Genomic DNA, 19,282 nt, shown 5'->3' on the forward strand with positions numbered 1-19,282 from the left:
TTCCCTTGATGAATAGCAGTAATTTGAAGGGGAGCGTGTGAACATATGTAATGCTTGATAAGACGATATGCAAAGGAGTACAACGTACATGCTGACTGTCACAGCAAACACAGGAGGCTCAGGGGCAAGTGTTTTCTGGTGATTACCTAGTTGCCACTGCCTACATTTAAATGTAAGTGCAATGTAACTTTTCACACAAACAGCAGAAGCTGTGATGTTCAGAGGCTGTGAATGTTAACAGCAATATTCAGATATGATTGCAAATGGCAGAGTTTGCAAATGTTACTCTTGAGAATTCATTCCATTTTCTGTTTTATCTTCCCTGAAACATGTGCATGTATTTTTAGCATAAAAAAATCTCTAAAAGGAAAGAGGATTTACCTGTATACAACGATATATAAGCTGATTCAATGACATCATACTTCACCCCAGGAAGGAAAGGTCTCCACTGCAAGAGAGAGACGGACAAAGAAGTGTAAAGGAGAGAAAAGTCTGCTGGGGCAAATTCACAAATCAGTTGTGACACTTTCAGGATTTCAGGGCAGGATTTCAGTTTGCCTTATTCCAGGGCGCTTTATTCCACCTAACCACCTGGAATTCAGTTTGGGATGCTAATAATAAAATGAATAACTTTTAAAATTAAAAATGTTCATAAAATTAATAATTCACGAACCACCTCCAATCCAGATTATCAGATGCCAAAAATAAAATAAATTGAACTAATCATTTTGTAATATTTCAAAATGATAATTTTAATTATTCACTAACCACCTGCAATCAAGTTTTATAAAAAATAAATGTAATTAATAAAATCTATAAATGTTTAACTTTAAAATTCTAGTGAGAAATCATTCTTCTTCTTCTTTTTTTTTTTTGGTAGCAGTTATTCATCAAATAATGATTAAAACTGGGCATATGTTGATTCATGGTGCCTCGATAGCAGGATACTGGCAGGTGATGTTGTACAGTTCCAATAATGCGTTACATTTTTTTTTTTTTTTTTGGTGTCCTGGCCAAATTTTCCCCTTGGCCTCTGTCCATCATGGCCTCCTAATCATCCCCATATACTGATTGGCTTCATCTCTGTCTCCTCTCCACCAGTAAGCTGCTGTGTGGTGGGCGTTCTGGCGCAATATGGCTGCCGTCGCATCATCCAGGTGGATGCTGCACATTGGTGGTGGTTGAGGAGATCCCCCTTCCATATGTGAAGCGCTTTGAGGTCCCAGAAAAAGCGCTATATAAATGTAACAAATTATTACAATAAAGTATGGTCTGAAATAGTATCATGCAAAGGCCAGATTTACATTATATGGTTCAAGTGACCCAATTCCGATTTTTTTTCCTCCCATGTGGCACAGATCGGATATGACCCAAAAACGTCTAAGCAGGAAAATACGTGCATTTGCAAAGATACATGCATTTGCGTCTGCCATGAAGTGGACAGATCAGATATTCCCGTCAATGCGAGTCATACGCCATTGAAAAAGCGATGGTGGCGAATAACGTCAATTCAGGTGGACACCATCCGTGATCACATGTCTCTTTTCAATGCAGGCTGCAACAAGGGCACTCCTCTCTTTCTCCGCTTTAAGAGACCAATGTTTTGCTGACCTCTGAAGATGGTGCAGAAAGCTAAAGCTTGTATTGTCATTTAGTCTGCGTCCATTGCAAATCACAAATCACTTTTCGGCCTAAGCTTTACCGGGTCAGTACGTCTAACTTGGCTTGTTTCTTGTATAGTGTATTATGTATGCCAAGTGTAAAGTGTAAATGCAGATATCGGATATGGGTCAGTTTTAAAAGTCTATGTAAGCTGGATATAGTCAACAAACTCAGAATTGGGCATCAGAACCTGCAGTGAAAATGCGGGCATTTTGTGTTTAGCACTTTTTACCATATTTGTGGCATTTACATAATTCATTTAGTGAATCGAGAGCTTAAACAATGCAGACAGCGAAGGCAAAGCAGGCACAATTTTTTTTTTGAGAATCCCCCTCCACCCTCACTGTCTTTCTGCTTTCACCCTCACAATGCTCTGGGACGACACTGGCTCTCGAAATAGATGGGATACAGACACATAGCAATTTTTCTAAAGAGGCTCTACAATTACAACATCACTTCTCGGCCACTCTTACACACAAGGTCAATTTAGCAATCACATAACAAAAAACTCTTATCACACTGATCTTTGAATCACACTCCTCCACTCTTTCATTCACACACCAATGCCACACTACACAACAGCTTTCAGCATTTCAGACTGTACAGTTGAACAAAGTAGGGGGAAGAGATACAGAGAGAAAAAGAGAACAAAGAGAAGAGAAAATATGAGAGAAATTCATTTGAATTTAGAGCGGTTTGATGTCGACATTGCTTATAGTTTGACAGTTCCAGGCCCAGAAAATGGTACATAACAGAGAAGCAGTGTCTATCAAACTCACTGTCTTTGCATACTAATTGTCACAAGCACACACTGAAAAGATGAGCATTTAGAAAGATTATTTGACTCAATTATGAATTCGCTGATTTATTTGACAGTCAAGGAATCTTGAGAAAGACTCCAGTTAAGTGCCAGAATCAAACATGTAATAGACATACCCTTACTTTTAACACACTGATGAGAGTTAGTTTTGGACAACACAACATAAACATCCACACACCTGAATCAGTTTTCTTCAGTGTTTAGTATTCACCCTGTTGTTCTGCACAGCCTGTGTTTCTCAAGGTCAGATTTGCCTTTCGGGAATCGATGGAGTGCAGTTACAGCACAATGTCAGATCTGAGAAGTCACAGATGCCTGTTTGCCCCCAGTGACATAATACACACACACGCACATACACAAATAAATCCATGCAAACAATCATGCACGTTCCCACACCAACAAATACACACCTACTGTAAGCAGTATTACCTACACACTGATCAAGGACTAGATAGGCAGCCAACACATACTGTCCTTTATCACTGTCAATATAACTAAAACCATTTGTCAAAATTAGTTAACTACATTAGTTAACCTGAACTAACAATGAAAAACACTTCTAAAGCATTTATTTTTCTTGGTTCGTGTTCATTTCAACATGTACGAATATACATTACTAAAATCAAAAGCTTTATCTGTAAATATTATTCAATGGACCTGAGCTATCATTAACTAAAAATGAACAATTGTATTATTATTAACTAACGTTAACAAAGGTTAATAAATACAGTACACAAATAACTGTATTCAGTCAAGGACAGTCTCAAAGCATTGCAATCCCTATAGAAAACAACATGTAGCTTGCATAATGTTGCACATATTGCATCATCTACAGATTTATTTCTCCTTTGTATTGACGATGAATACAATTGAGCCCATTCACTGTTGACTGGCAGCACCATCCATAATAGCTCCTCCTGCAAATGTCATATTGGATAGTTTCTGGTCAGACTACATCAGACAGGCTTTATTAGATCTCTTTGTCCTTACAAAGCCTGGGATTCAGTTAAAATGCTAATCAGCCTCAGAATAACTCTAAAGCAACCATGAAAAGTTTAAGCACATACACACATCACAGAGGTTATCCTACCTTTTCTGATTTAATAGCTGAAACTGAGGGGAAAGGGGAATCTTAAAAGTTGCAGTGAGCCTAAAAACATAGAACATCTAAAGCATCTCCAGTCAACTCGACAGTCTAGCCCACTGCACTTTTGTTAATAAATGAATTTCTGTGTTTGCCACAGATAATTAGCTGTTTTTGCTTTTTGGTGTCTGGTCCCTGTTGACTCTCTGAGAATACCTCCAAGTTCAATGAATTTATTCATTGGGCTCCTCTCATGTCTTTGAACATCCTATTCTCCAGCACTCTGCAGTGAACATTAAATAAGATGTGAAACACGGATGCGTCATCTTGGGTCTTCTTTGCCCCCAGGCACTGAAAGTTGTGCAGTGCGGATTTGGGTGATTTTTTTAAAAAAATTCTTTATAAGTGATACAAAGTTGTGCAGGAGTGAAAAGCTTTTTTATGGTCACATTAGCGTTGTGAGTAGATAAGTGAGTTAAAGATTAAAACAAATGTATCTAAGACTAGCAGGAAAGACATAGCAATTCAGCAGACAGACATTGAGCAGAAGTGAAAAATAGACAATGATACCCAATCCTTTCTTTCCAATTAACAGCTCCACTATCTGTACTCTGTGCTGATTGTCCAGTCAATTGTGTGGAATAAAAGGGTCAAACCAACTGAATGTAATTCACTGTCCTGTATTATTACTCAGTTGTCTAGTTTGTTCTTTTGTTTGACTGACATTAGATGAAGTTCTACATTCTTATTAATAATGTATCAACATATTATATAATAAAGCAACAAAGTGATCTATTCTAGATGTCATGAATTATGTTTACAAACGAGGCTGCTATTCTAAGAAGCATCATCAGATTCAGAGATGAGAAATATTTATGAACCTGAAACATTTATGAATTCACTTTTGTTCTTTAGCCATAACTGATTATACAATGTTAGATATATTCATTCTGCAGATGCTTTTGTCCAAAGTGATTTAAAATTGAGGAATACTACAAAAAATGCATTGCATCCTATGAAGACAGCAACATGAGAAGTATGGAATGCCAATAACTTAATAATAAATAAATAAATATACAAAGAAATGTAAAAACAAAACAAAAAATAAGTGAGTATTTATACTTTTATTTCCTTATTTATTTATAATTGTATTTTTTTCCACATTTATTTATTTATATGTTTCTTCCTCTGTAAGCTAATGAGGGTCCGCTTCTGGACGTCCCACATCTGCAGTGCGAAGATGGATTTTGTTGAAACTAATTTCATTTTACTGGTAACAGCCATATAGTAGTGCATATAAATATATATATATATATATATATATATATATATATATAGAGAGAGAGAGAGAGAGAGAGAGAGAGAGAGAGAGAGAGATGATGCATCTATTTAATGAAGCTTTTAAAAAATGCCCCTGGAAATCAATTTATAGCAGAAATATCACCTCTTTATGGAAAAGATTGTTCTTATTGCTGTCAACATTGTTTTTGGAAGATACATTACAAATGCAGTTAGCTTCAGTGTACGTATCTACAATGCATAGCATGAGATGTGTGTCTCACTAGCTGCGCTTACATGATGCTACTTTTGTTTGATTTAAACCCGAATAATTTCAATTGATGATTTAGCCTAAGAGGTGTGATTAATCAGTATCTAAGAGCAGCATCTTTGGAATATGCGTTATATTTTTAAGCATTTGAATTGTCACATGTTGCGCATGTAAAATTAGGAAATGTGAACTGAATTTGCAGTCGCGTTTCAAATGCATTGATCAATATTCTTGCGTAGACTTCAGTGAAATGTGCGCTGGTTTCTCTCCTCATTCTGAGCTGGTGTGCGAGTCTCACCGACAATAAAAATAAGCTCTTATCAGCCTCATCCAGCACATTTACATGAAATGTGATTAATAGTGGATCATTTCACGCGCTTCCGTGTCAAAGTGTCTGTTATCAGCGGCTTCTGTTCATGTGTGCCAAGACATTTTAGAAATCCCGACCGGCTGATGTTTTACGGCCATGTCCGGAATAAAGAGTAGCCCTATGTATGGTAAACCTATATACAGTTAGGGTGATATTCAAGGACATAAACCGTGATATAAAATTTTGGCCATATTGCCAATCTTTAAGTCATTATTTCCCTGCGTAACCTGTACAGGCACGTCCACAAACCTCTTACGTTTGGTTTGTTCAAACCACGAGGTGTCACTGTGGCCTCAAATCTTGAGCACTGCCACTCTGAGCTCGATTGCTATGTCTGGGGTAAAATATGCCCCCCTCATTAGCATAAAGAGGAAGAAATATAGAAATAAATAAATGTAGAAATAAATAAATGTAGACATAAATACATATATACATAAATAAATTTGAAAATAAGTGGAAATAAAAAATGCATAAATAAATAAATGAAAAAAAATCCAATTATACAAAAAAGTATAAATACTCATTTATTCTTGCTTTGTTTTTAATTTTTTCGTATATTTATGTATTTTCGTTTTTTTACATTTCTTTGTATATTTATTTATTTATTAAGTCAGGATTGGCATTCCATAGAGAAGTGCTGTTATACAAAGCTCCATAATTGACCAGAAAAATACAAGCTAGTACAGAAATATAGGTGAGACCCATGACCCTGTGAAACAACAGAAAGAGAATGTTACAGTTAAGTAAGTGCATTAAGAGTAGAGACAGAAGAGATAGAAAAGGACGGGTAGAAAAGGTCTCAGCTGTTCTGATGGAGTTGGTAAGATTGATATATGCCCTGACAGGTTCGCTGAAGACCAAACACGCCACTGCTTTCTGAATAATTTGCAGTTGTTTGATTGTGGATACAGGATGGCCACCTAAAAGAACACGGCAGTAGTCTAGTATAGAGATGTTTAAGCAGCATGCTTAGATAAGAATGGTCCAATTTTACTGAAAATTCTATGTGCTTGGATGATACTCTAGGTTCAGAAATGTGTGTATCTAGACGAGGAGGGAGCCAAGCACTGAACCCTGAGGTACCCCGTGGTAGCTGACTTTCCTGCTATTTTGTTAATCATATTTAACACAAAGCTGAGTTTAGTTCAGGAAAAATACATATATAATAAAAAATGTGGAATATTAAAGGTGATAAATAGTTAAACAAATTAAATAATGTTAAATAACAATGTTAACTTACATTTATTTATTTATTTATTTGAGGGACAAGTGGGAACAATCAACATGCGCCACACTACAACATTTATAACCAAGGCTAATTTGCAATGTCCGTCCCCAGATGGGCTTTTCACACAAGTACATACAGAAAGTACAAAAAAATACATTTACATTTACAGGACACTACTTAATTCTGACATTACATAAAGAAATGTGCATTTGAACGCAAACTATCAATGATTGCATACTTGATCTCTTTTTAAAATACGCTTTAGTTCATTTTTAAAAGCCCCCAGATCTAAGTCCTGTTTCAGCTCGATGGGCAAGGAGTTCCAGAGCTTAGCACCCTGGACAGTAAAAGCCGATTGTCCAAAGGTCTTTTTTCTAACGGGCACTTTCACGTTTCCATTAGCAGCTCCTCGTGTGATGGAGCCCACTGATCGAAGTGGGACTATGTGACGTCTAAGAACATCAGGGGCTTGTTTGTGCAAACATTTATACATTAATTTCAAGTTACAAAATTTAATAACATTTTTCAAAATTAAAACAGTTCAACCTCTGCAATACTCCACAATGGTGTGTTCTAACAGATGTTGTATCCAATATTTTTAAAGCTCTGTTGTAAATCAATCTTAAAGGCCTGACTGTTGTGTCTGTTGCCTGTGACCAGGAGGTTATAAAATAACTCCTGGTCACAGGCAACAGACACAACAATCAGGCCTTTAAGATTGATTCTGAACATAAATAACAACATTTAAATGGAAGGGAGAGAGAGAGAGAGAGAGAGAGAGAGAGAGAGAGAGAGAGAGAGAGAGAGAGAGAGAGAGAGAGAGAGAGAGAGAGAGAGAGAGAGAGAGAGAAAGAGACGGAGGGAGCAACAACATCTGTTATCAAAGGGGCTTGAATGGAAATGTATTAAATTATGTATTAAAAATATATTAATTTTATACAAAGTATGTTTTTACTCAGGGGGTTCTATTCATACTCAAGTTTGCCCATCTCAAGCAGGAAGAACACAAAATGATCTAATCTATTTTAATCTATTTGTTTTCTATTCCATTATCAGCTCTCTCTCTCTCTCTCTCTCTCTCTCTCTCTCTCTCTCTCTCTCTCTCTCTCTCTCTCTCTCTCTCTCTCTCTCTCTCTCTCTCTCTCTCTCTCTCTCTCTCTATTTGTCTTCTACTTTCTATCTTCTCCTGTATAATAAGATTATTGAGATGCGCTGGCTAAACTCCGCATCCTTTGGGTGCAGTCTGGAAAAAGTCAGGCTATCAAAGAGGCTGTTATGCTACTCAAGGATATTGTAATGGTCAGAGACGCATATAAATGTTTAAATGGGTAATGAGTTACAAAAGTAGTGGGCTGATAGATGCTGTTTTGCTGTGAATATAAACACAATTTTTATTATTTTTTAACAAAATTTTACATGGTTAACATTGCAGCAATAATTCTGACCCGGCCATTACCAAGAACATGAATGTGTTTTGCAGTATTAAGTGACGCGAGCCTTGGAAAATGTTTCCTTGACTAATTTGCCATGTTTCTCATCTTCTCTATTATTCAGCTTTAAATAACACAGTAACTAAAGGAGGAGGAGAGAATAGGATAAGACCATAGAAGCATAAGGGCACATAAAAGCTTTAATGGTAAGAAAAGATACGAAAAGGTAGCAAGATGTCCTGGATAAAACAAAATCAATAAAAAGGTTTTTATATACAATTTCTACACACTATCACATAGTAGGTTTCATTGACACTTTCTCTTAAGTTTTATTGAGGACACTTCAACATCTACAGTAAAGGACCAGAATTTTCCAACTTTCCAATTTTCTCTGTACTTACCCCCACCTCCACATGGTCTGACCCTCTGTCATCTTGCTTGTGCAAAACCTCAAAGTAGTATCGACGCGAGGAAATAAGACTGTAGAGAGAGAGAGAGAGAGAGAGAGAGAGAGAGAGAGGAGGGAAAAGGAGGATAATTAAAGTGAGAGAAAGAGAGGGCAGGGGACACTCTCAGAGAGGTATGGAGAGAGACCAGATGAGGAAAGGAAAAAAAAAAATTGGCCGATGTAAAGATGAAAAAAAAAAATCACAAAGCACCATAGGCACTGGAGGATGTGTACAATGTTAGTGACAGAATCACTAAGGTGCCTTATCTCCTCAAAGAAGCACTACGATCTTGTTCAACTACTAGAAAAACATTAGGTTCTAACTCAGGTTCTCTGAGAACAGAGCAAGGTATCTCACTATGGGAAACGCACCCAGGCATGATAGACTATGGAAGCACCACCAATTACAACACGTCTGTCTGAAGGACGGACCAATCACAGCTTATGACAAGGAGCCCACCCCCTCCCTATATATACAGCTGTTGGGAATAGATCTAAATACTTTAAAAACTTCTCACGATTCGTTTATCTCGATAGCTGTAATAGTAAAAACGTATAATAGCTGTAGTAAAAGTATTCGAAGGAGTTTCACATGTAATACGTAGCTATTTCATATGCAAGCATGTCAGCCAATCACAGCAGTGGCCGGTTACACTGAATGCCACAGCAGACACGCCCCTTCAAACAGTACGTTCAAATCAGAGGCTAAAAGCAGGCTAGGAAAAATGTCTTTTATTTCTAAATTATGACTATTTTTGATCTAACAAACAAACTAACATTATAAGGGCAACCCAGGAAATATTCTAAAATAATAAAATAACCCCATGTCAGGGGACCTTTAACATAAACACTCTCCAGAGGTTCAAACAGGGCCCGAGTTGAAGCATTCAAAACCGTGGACAAGTCCCATGATGGGACCAGTCGCTTCGACACTGGTCTCAAACGCTTCACTCCCTTCATAAAACAGCATATAAGCCTTCCGCAAGCAGCTGCTGGTCGAAAATCGGAGTAAACTCAGGGGCCAAAGAAAGATCCCACAGGGTAGAGGGTTGGGCCCCCTTTGCCAAAGGAGGGACAGAAGAGAGAACAGGATCGTTTTTAGAAGATGCAGCCACCCGAAGCCTTCTTTCCAAGATCCTGGCTGGCATTACACGACAGTGCACGCAACTCTCCGCATCCACCAGCGCGGCCTGAGCATGCATGCGATACACATCGGATGTGGATCCCTGCGCGAATCCACATCCTGCCGGACCAGAGTGCGAAGGGGCATCCTTCCCTTTCTCCACGGCGACCTTGGACACCGACATGGTGAGTCAGATAATCCTGTAACCTTAGCTCGCCATAACGCGTTAGCTAGGATAGGATACACTGCTAATGAAAGCGAAGCAGTAACAGTAACGAGCAGAGAATCCACAACAGATTTTACTGCACTGCGTTCGGCAACGTCAACCTTGACGGTACGTTTGTGAACTGAATGCAGCGCGGCCTAGGTGCTGAAGGAAAGTCTTCACGGGGGAGAGAACAAGAATGCATTTTCGGGGATCACAGGTATATATATATAGCGAGGAGGTGGGCTCCTTGTCATGAGCTGTGATTGGTCCATCCTTCGGACAGTCATGGTGTAATTGGTGTTTCCACAGTCTCGATTGTTTGAAAGAGAACTATATTAGCAGTGAAGTAATCTCTTAGCCATTTATGCTAGCCAGTGAAATTTCATTTGATTTTGAAACAAGATAGTCCTGGTGAAAAGGAAGTGTGCTTAATTGTATTAATGTCCACCTGTAGTGTACTTCAAATCTTAAAATTACTGTATATTTAAAAAAAAAACTGCAGATACTATATTATTACTGAAGTAAAAGTACACTTAAGTGTAAAGACTATGTTTCTCAACACACTTAATTACACGTTTAAAAACAACACTTTCTAATAATGTCAAATTAAATGTTTTACTTTAATAATACATTTTAAATCATTATGTTTTAAAGGGGTCCTATTATGCTTTTTTACATTTGCAACTTTTTTTATTGTGCAATGTTGCTGTTTGAGGATGAAAAAGTTCTGCAAAGTTACAAAGCACAAAGTCCTCTCCAAAGAGAGTTATTCTCTACATCAGTGTTCAGTTTTCTTCCGGGAACGTACACTTCACAATATTGTGTGTTGTAGCAATGTCCAAGAGACAATGTTATCACAATATACTGTACATCTTGTGACACAAGGTTTTTATTGTGTGGGACTACTTTCTTCCACCACAAATTTAAATCTCAAGTTAACATTTCAAGAGTCAAGCCCAATCCTCTGTTCCAATTCAAAAACGTCTATTTAGAACTAGCAACAACAGCTTGGACTGCATCATTGAAGTTATTAGTGTATAGTATTACTGAGTAGAGAGAGAAATAGAGATAGAGCATGTGATTACCTGTGTCTGATATAGCTGATGAAAGCTGATGTTTAGAAAGAAAATCTCCATTTGGAGATATTTAAAGAATCTCCATATAGGACCTTTTTTTTTTTTTTTTTTTTTTTTTTTTTTTGTAGTTCATCACAGAGGAAAAGTTATCATTTATAGAATACAATTGATGAAAACAAGGAGGCTGGTGAAAGCTCAAACTGAACAAAATATTGAAAAAAGCATGGGTGGACAGACCCATGTCTGTCCTGTTCTGTTACTGCAGCCCTTTAAAATTGACTTCTGTCAGTTAGTACCTTTCTCATAACAAGCATCATGTATGACAAAACACTGAGAAACGCTGAGAAATCCTGCATACCATACATTCTTCTAATGGACCACTTTTTAAAAAAAATAACACAAAAACATTACCAACATAAATAATAACCTAAATAATATAAAACAACTCTGACTGTATCAAATTAAGCAAAAAGGACAGAGAAGCTGTGCCATATGCCATCCAAAGTCAAATAAAATTCAAAGAAGCACCTTCCTCAGAAATGCAGCTGGAGGCTCTTTCCTACCTAAGTAGTCTTTTCCATCAAACCTCAAAGAGAATAAAATTGTATGACAAAAAAAGAGATTTCTAATGTCAGCTGCAAGGAGGTTTTTATTTAATGTTGACAATGGGATGAAAACACTTGTGTGTGTATCTCTTGTACAGGTCATTCTCAAAAAATTAGCATATTGTGATAAAGTTCATTATTTTCCATAATGTAATGATAAAAATTAAACTTTCATATATTTTAGATTCATTGCACACCAACTGAAATATTTCAGGTCTTTTATTGTTTTAATACAGATGATTTTGGCATACAGCTCATGAAAACCCAAAAATCCTGTCTAAAAAAATTAGCATATTTCATCCGACTAATAAAATAAGTGTTTTTAATAGAAAAAAAAAAAGTAAACCTTCAAATAATTATGTTCAGTTATGCACTCAATAGTCAATACTTGGTCGGGAGTCCTTTTGCAGAAATGACTGCTTCAATGCGGCCTGGCATGGAGGCAATCAGCCTGTGGCACTGCTGAGGTGTTATGGAGGCCCAGGATGCTTCGATAGCGGCCTTAAGCTCATCCAGAGTGTTGGGTCTTGCGTCTCTCAACTTTCTCTTCACAATATCCCACAGATTCTCTATGGGGTTCAGGTCAGGAGAGTTGGCAGGCCAATTGAGCACAGTAATACCATGGTCAGTAAACCATTTACCAGTGGTTTTGGCACTGTGAGCAGGTGCCAGGTCGTGCTGAAAAATGAAATCTTCATCTCCATAAAGCTTTTCAGCAGATGGAAGCATGAAGTGCTCCAAAATCTCCTGATAGCTAGCTGCATTGACCCTGCGCCCTTGATAAAACACAGTGCACCAACACCAGCAGCTGACATGGCACCCCAGATCACTGACTGTGGGTACTTGACACTGGACTTCAGGCATTTTGGCATTTCCTTCTCCCCAGTCTTCCTCCAGACTCTGGCACCTTGATTTCTGAATGACATGCAAAACTGAGCAACAGTCCAGTGCTGCTTCTCTGGTCAGGCGCTTCTGCCGCTGTTTCTGGTTCAAAAGTGGCTTGACCTGGGGAATGCGGCACCTGTAGCCCATTTCCTGCACACGCCTGTGCACGGTGGCTCTGGATGTTTCTACTCCAGACTCAGTCCACTGCTTCCGCAGGTCCCCCAAGGTCTGGAATCGGTCCTTCTCCACAATCTTCCTCAGGGTCCGGTCACCTCTTCTCGTTGTGCAGCGTTTTTTGCCACACTTTTTCCTTCCCACAGACTTCCCACTGAGGTGCCTTGATACAGCACTCTGGGAACAGCCTATTTGTTCAGAAATTTCTTTCTGTTTTGCCCTCTTGCTTGAGGGTGTCAATGATGGCCTTCTGGACAGCAGTCAGGTCGGCAGTCTTACCCATGATTGCGGTTTTGAGTAATGAAACAGGCTGGGAGTTTTTAAAAGCCTCAGGAATCTTTTGCAGGTGTTTAGAGTTAATTAGTTGATTCAGATGATTAGGTTAATCAGATGATTAGGATAAAGCTCATTTAGAGACCCTTTTCATGATATGCTAATTTTTTGAGACAGGAATTTTGGGTTTTCATGAGCTGTATGCCAAAATCATCAGTATTAAAACAATAAAATACCTGAAATATTTCAGTTGGTGTGCAATGAATCTAAAATATATGAAAGTTTAATTTTTATCATTACATTATGGAAAATAATTAACTTTATCACAATATGCTAATTTTTTGAGAAGGACCTGTATATAAGATAACACTTGTATCTCAGACCACAGGATTTGGATTTCTGTTTGAAAGATTTTAATTTTTAGAAAAGACAAAAGTCACAAACAGACAGACATGTGAATAGCAGTACGTTCAGATGAAGAGGTTATGTTATGGCACAATTATTCTTCAGATGTTCTGCTGGAGTTGCTTTGATTAAATCAGCCAAGTGCAATGCATCTTACTGTGACAGCATGAGAATGTGGTGAAGAAGGTTCTTAATTGTATACTTAATTGTATTGAATGTTCACTTGTAGTGTACTTCAAATCTTTTAGTCACAATGAAATCAAAATGGACAATTAATATTTTTGGTGGAATATTGCAGTGTTTGTTATAACTTATCTTTATTTTTTTAAATGTATGTGCCATCATAATATTTAAACAAAAATGTAAACATCTTGTAACAACATCTCTTCTCTTCTCTGATGACGTGTTTACTGGCATGAGAGCTGTACAACCTCTTAAGATCACAGCAATAGCAAACCACAGCGAGGATCCAAACAAGTCCTTCCCTACATTTTGTTTCCATTCAAAAAGCCATTTCAATTGGATCTACATCATAAGTCGATGCAAGTTCTGTTTCATGACGACTTAAAAAATTGTTTATTTTTTTAATTGTACTTGTCATATAAATAAAATAAAAGGCCATGAAGTGTACTTTTTTTCACAACTGTATGTAATACACTCAAGTACACTTTAAAAAAAAATCAAATAAATAGTCTACTTTAAAGTACATTTTAAATCATTATTAATTTTTATAATCTTATGTCGTGTTTTAAAGAAGTATTTGATGTGTTGCCTAACATACTAAAGCACTTGTAAAATACTAAACATTTTAACTGTGCAAGTTTTTTATACAAATGTGCAATTACAAACATATTTAAATACATAACATACAAGAAAAAGGCATTAAAGTGTATCTGAATGACATTAAAGTATAAAAGTATGTAAGTATAACAATCCTCTTAACCCTAAATTAAATAATTGCATTTAATATAAATGTAACATTACAATTTTGCATTTAAGTAAATTATTTTAAAGCACATTATTTCCTTAAGTATTTTTGAACACACACACACAGACACAAACGAAAATGTTTTTATACTATACAAACTATATTCTATTCCCCTACATGGTCAACATTTCCTGGTTTTACTATATTTGTGAAGACGTACCAGGGCCACACACACACAAAACCAAATCAACCGAATTAACAACTGAGCATTAGTTAGCATTACATGCATTTATGTGTTTGTTGTTCTTTAAGGGATGGCAGTATGTTTTCATGTCTAGTGAGAGTTCAATCAATAAAGGATTGAAGACTCCAGAAGAAAGGACTGGCCAGTAGATCAGGGCTAGATAGGATAAATTGAGAGAGACTTGAGGGGGTACAGAATGGAGTTTTAATTGGCTGACTAATTGCCAGGCTCCATCTGAAAGTGTTCTGCTCAATAATTGAATAGGACTGAGTGATGGGAGAGATAAAGAAAGAGTTCAGTCAAAGCCCACATGAACACACCCTCAACAGACTGCTGTAGCAAGACAGTAGGCTTGTTTAAGATGTCACAAGGGCAAACTTCTCATAGTAGACATATTGCATATCTTATCTGGTTAGGACACAGTGTACAGAATAATCATAGTGTATGATCACTGGTCCCACTACTACAGTAGTGGGGTTCCCTTTTGAAGCGGAACTCAAAGTGGAACTTTAAAGCATCATCAGCTTCTTTGTCTTCAGGTTTTTGTGTGTGCATGTGAAATCTATGTGTGTGAGTGGTTAGAAGAAAGAAAAAGAAACATGACTAGCAGACTCAAGAGATGTGTCATGCCGTGTGATAGATGTATCACACTGGACGCTACACACAAGCTGTGTGTCATCTGTCAAGGAGCGGAGCACGCTCTGTCAGCACTCGAGGGGGCTGGCTGTGCTTACTGTGACCGCTTCACAGTGAAGAAGCTCTGCTCCCACCAGGATCTTTTCAATGGGGGATGGGAGCCAGGTGTCTGTGCCACACGGGTTGGGTTGCGCCACTGTCTGTATGTGTGTCCATTAGTTTAGAATGGCGTTTAGAATGTGGAGCGCTCTTGGAGTATGCATTTATTTGTCATTTTAACAGGAAACGGAGCGTAAAAGTGGACTTTAAAATTTCTTATTCTGTTGCGCCATCTATAGGTCATGATCCGTGACTAGTCAATGTCAAACTTAAAGGGATAGTTCACCCAAAAATGAAAATTACCCCATGATTTACTCACCCTGAAGCCATACTAGGTGTATATGACATTCTTCTTTCAGACGAATACAATCGGATACATGTAATCCACGCGGCTCCGGGGGTTAATAAAGGCCTTCTGAAGTGAAGCGATGCGTTCGTGTAAGAAAAATATAATTTAAAACTTTATCGACTAAAATAACTAGCTTCCAGCAGACGGCCGGACGCATCGATTTGGCACAGGACTGACTTTATTAACCCGCCAGAGCCGTGTGGAGAACTTTTATCATGGATGGATGCGCTTTTTGATGGACTTCCAAAAAAATATACCCATTCACTCCAATTATAAAGCTTGGAAGAGCCAGGACATTTTTTAATATAACTCTCATTGGTTGAGTGTTCTGATGTCATGTTTTGTGCGGACACATGGCTTTGTTTTGTGTTTCTAGGTCCCATGTTCTCCGCTGTCCATTGTCTTAACCCAATCCTTGTTGTTACCTGATTTGGTTAATTTGCCCCACCTACTCTCCCTTGTTACCCTCCTCATTTCCTTCCCTATTTATTCTCCATGTGTTCTCAGTCCTGTGCCAGTTCGTTGTGGTTGTTTTCCTGGTAGGTGTTGCTGTGTACTGCCCCACCATTCCTTGTTATGCTGTATAATCACCAGTCCTGCCTACTTGGACTGTTTTTCCACCTGCAGGAAATTTTTGTTTGTGTTTCGTTTATTAATTTAAGTCTAATAAAAAGCCCATGAACTTCTGCATTCTTGAGTCCTTCTTCATCCCTGGTTACCTGACAATAAGTAACATATATTCAAAATATTACAATTTATCAAATATATCAAAATGTGCACACCATGTATTTCCTCAATTACATGTATGTATCCCATATATTTTCCAAAAATATATTTTAGGGGGCTTTCACACTGGCAGTTTAGTTCGGAACGGGGCACGGTTCGCATGAAAAATCGCTAATGTGAACGCTGTCATGGGACCCGGGTGCGCACTGGGGAACCGAACCCGAGACTACCTGGAGGAGGTAGTCTGAGTTCGGTTGCTTCCGAACCATACCGCGGTTCGCGTGAATGTGAAAGCAGCACGGACTCAGGTGCGCACTTGTTCAGGAAGTAAAGTGACCTGCACATGCGTTTTAGCTTATTGTGATGTATTCAGTTCAACAAAACACTTGTAAGGGATGATAGTGTTGATGATTTACCTTGGATACGAGCGAGAGTGAGCCTGCAGTGTATTCGTGCATTGCGCGTGAAATCAGGGCACCAAATTTGGAAATCCTCTGTCTCCTCAAAAGAGTCCGCTTGCAAGCAGCAGAAGGCCACCTTATGTGACACACGCACAGTAAACCTGTATTGTTCACTCAACTGCGCATAATAGCAGCGAATTAATAAAAAAACACAATATTAACCCGCGTTCTGTTTTCTATCATGCGCCGTGCACGTTTGCAATGACGTAATATGCACGCAAACGCACCAGGGTTCGATAGAATCAAGTTGAGCGTGAAACCAGACCAACGCTGCGGGAGGCGCCGGAAACAAACGCGCTCGGGCTCGGACCGCAGCAAACGAGCCCAGTGTAAAAGCCCCCTAACATACATTTCATTTTTTTATATGTAAAATCAATACTAAGACCCTGACACATATATCAACGACATATAAGCCACATGTAAACAATGTGCTATGCATGATGTGTAATTTGTATAGTACACATGCAAAGACATAATGTTATGTGTATTAATAATTATATACGAGACATATGTCAACATTGTACTGTATTGTATTGTACTGTACATACATAAACATATATTTGTATGGGATACATTTATATGTCGATATATGGAATGGTTCCAATTTCTAAAAGGTTTCATATAGCCTATATGAGCATATATGGATATTTCATATATGAGATATATTATGTTAAATATACATACACATACATAAACATACTTGTATGGGCTAAATGTTAATATATGGAACTGTTCCAATTTCTAATAGGTTTCATATAGCTGTGCATATGTATGTAGATGTATGTTTTTACTTAATATGAGTATATATTTGATATATTGATATTTATATTATGTATATTACATTTGCATATGGGTAGCCTTTCCTATTGGATGTTGTTGACTGGACTTCTTTCTTCAGACAATCTGAAGCTAATACAATTTGAATTTTCTCTAAGGGCCCTTTTATAGCCTGTCAACACACCTGTGAAGTCACCTGACTGTGATATCACACCTGCTTCAGAAACTGTCTCATGCAAAGCATGACGCAGCGTCTCGGTTGTTCTAAGCCAACTGATAAGTTTAACCTTAACAAACAGATCCTGTGCCAAAGTGACAAATTAAACAGGTACAACATTTACACATCAACGGCAGCCTATTTAAAAAAGTATTAAATTCAGATCTCTCACTGATGCTCCACAATGCATTTGATTTTCCCCACTGTAGCCTTGGTTTTATTTATCTAGCTCATTTTGATGACAGCACCCACTATGCTGACTTCATTAATGAATGTTCCAGACATTTGCATAAACCCAATGTAACATGAAAGTGAGCGTTGGCACAGACATTTGAATTAAAAACAAACATTAGAAGGGAGATTGCTAAGTATTTTAAAATGCAAATTCCCTCTTGAGTAAAGTTTGTTTCCTGTTTGTTCATTTTGGGAAGTAATCAAGTAATTTATGCACAGATTAGAGGATAACAAACAGACAGGACAACAGACAGGACAATCAATGACTTCATCAGAACAGTCTTGCAAAACAACAGTTGCCTGAACTGAATACAGAAAAACAGAATGACAGTATATGATCCACTGAATTAGACAGTTTAAAACCACATAAATATTTGAAAATTTAAAATGGAGTCTTTGGACTACACTGTATAAAAAATAAATAAATGAATAAATAAACATTTAATTCTAGTACTTGTACATTCACATGAGCACTTTTATAGTTGCAATTTGTATATATATTGTGTATATACACTCACCGGCCACTTTATTAGGTACCCCATGCTAGTAACGGGTTGGACCCCCTTTTGCCTTCAGAACTGCCTCAATTCTTCGTGGCATAGATTCAACAAGGTGCTGGAAGCATTCCTCAGAGAGTTTGGTCCATATTGACATGATGGCATCACACAGTTGCCGCAGATTTGACGGCTGCACATCCATGATGCGAATCTCCCGTTCCACCACATCCCAAAGATGCTCTATTGGGTTGAGATCTGGTGACTGTGGAGGCCATTTTAGTACAGTGAACTCATTGTCATGTTCAAGAAACCAATTTGAAATGATTAGAGCTTTGTGACATGGTGGAAGTAGCCATCAGAGGATGGGTACATGGTGGCCATAAAGGGATGGACATGGTCAGAAACAATGCTCAGGTAGGCCGTGGCATTTAAACGATGCCCAATTGGCACTAAGGGGCCTAAAGTGTGCCAGGAAAACATCCCCCACACCATTACACCACCACCACCAGCCTGCACAGTGGTAACAAGGCATGATGGTTCCATGTTCTCATTCTGTTTACGCCAAATTCTGACTCTAACATCTGAATGTCTCAACAGAAATCGAGACTCATCAGACCAGGCAACATTTTTCCAGTCTTCAACTGTTCAATTTTAGTGAGCTCTTGCAAATTGTAGCCTCTTTTTCCTATTTGTAGTGGAGATGAGTGGTACCCGGTGGAGTCTTCTGCTGTTGTAGCCCATCCGCCTCAAGGTTGTGCGTGTTGTGGCTTCACA

The 19,282-nt window shown here is 38.0% G+C and overlaps 1 protein-coding gene across 4 annotated transcripts in view; it reads right to left on the reverse strand.

Annotated features, from left to right (window-relative positions):
- Positions 1–19,282, reverse strand: part of b4galnt4b (beta-1,4-N-acetyl-galactosaminyl transferase 4b) — a 66,440-nt gene that overhangs the window by 27,262 nt on the left and 19,896 nt on the right. For 3 of the 4 annotated variants that reach the window (XR_008807788.1, XM_056259048.1, XM_056259050.1), the window contains 2 exons: positions 8,545–8,623; positions 382–448 (listed from right to left, as the gene is read on the reverse strand). Coding sequence is in view for 3 of the 4 variants with exons in the window: in XM_056259048.1 (XP_056115023.1) it covers positions 382–448; positions 8,545–8,623 (146 nt within the window). In the remaining variant the exon portion in view is untranslated. The remainder of the gene's footprint in view (positions 1–381; positions 449–8,544; positions 8,624–19,282) is intronic. The other variant, XM_056259049.1, reaches the window with a different exon arrangement.

Source organism: Rhinichthys klamathensis, unplaced genomic scaffold (genome assembly GCF_029890125.1).
Source record: "Rhinichthys klamathensis goyatoka isolate OS25496 unplaced genomic scaffold, OSU_Roscu_1.1 h1tg000161l_1, whole genome shotgun sequence".
NCBI classification, from domain to species: domain Eukaryota; kingdom Metazoa; phylum Chordata; class Actinopteri; order Cypriniformes; family Leuciscidae; genus Rhinichthys; species Rhinichthys klamathensis.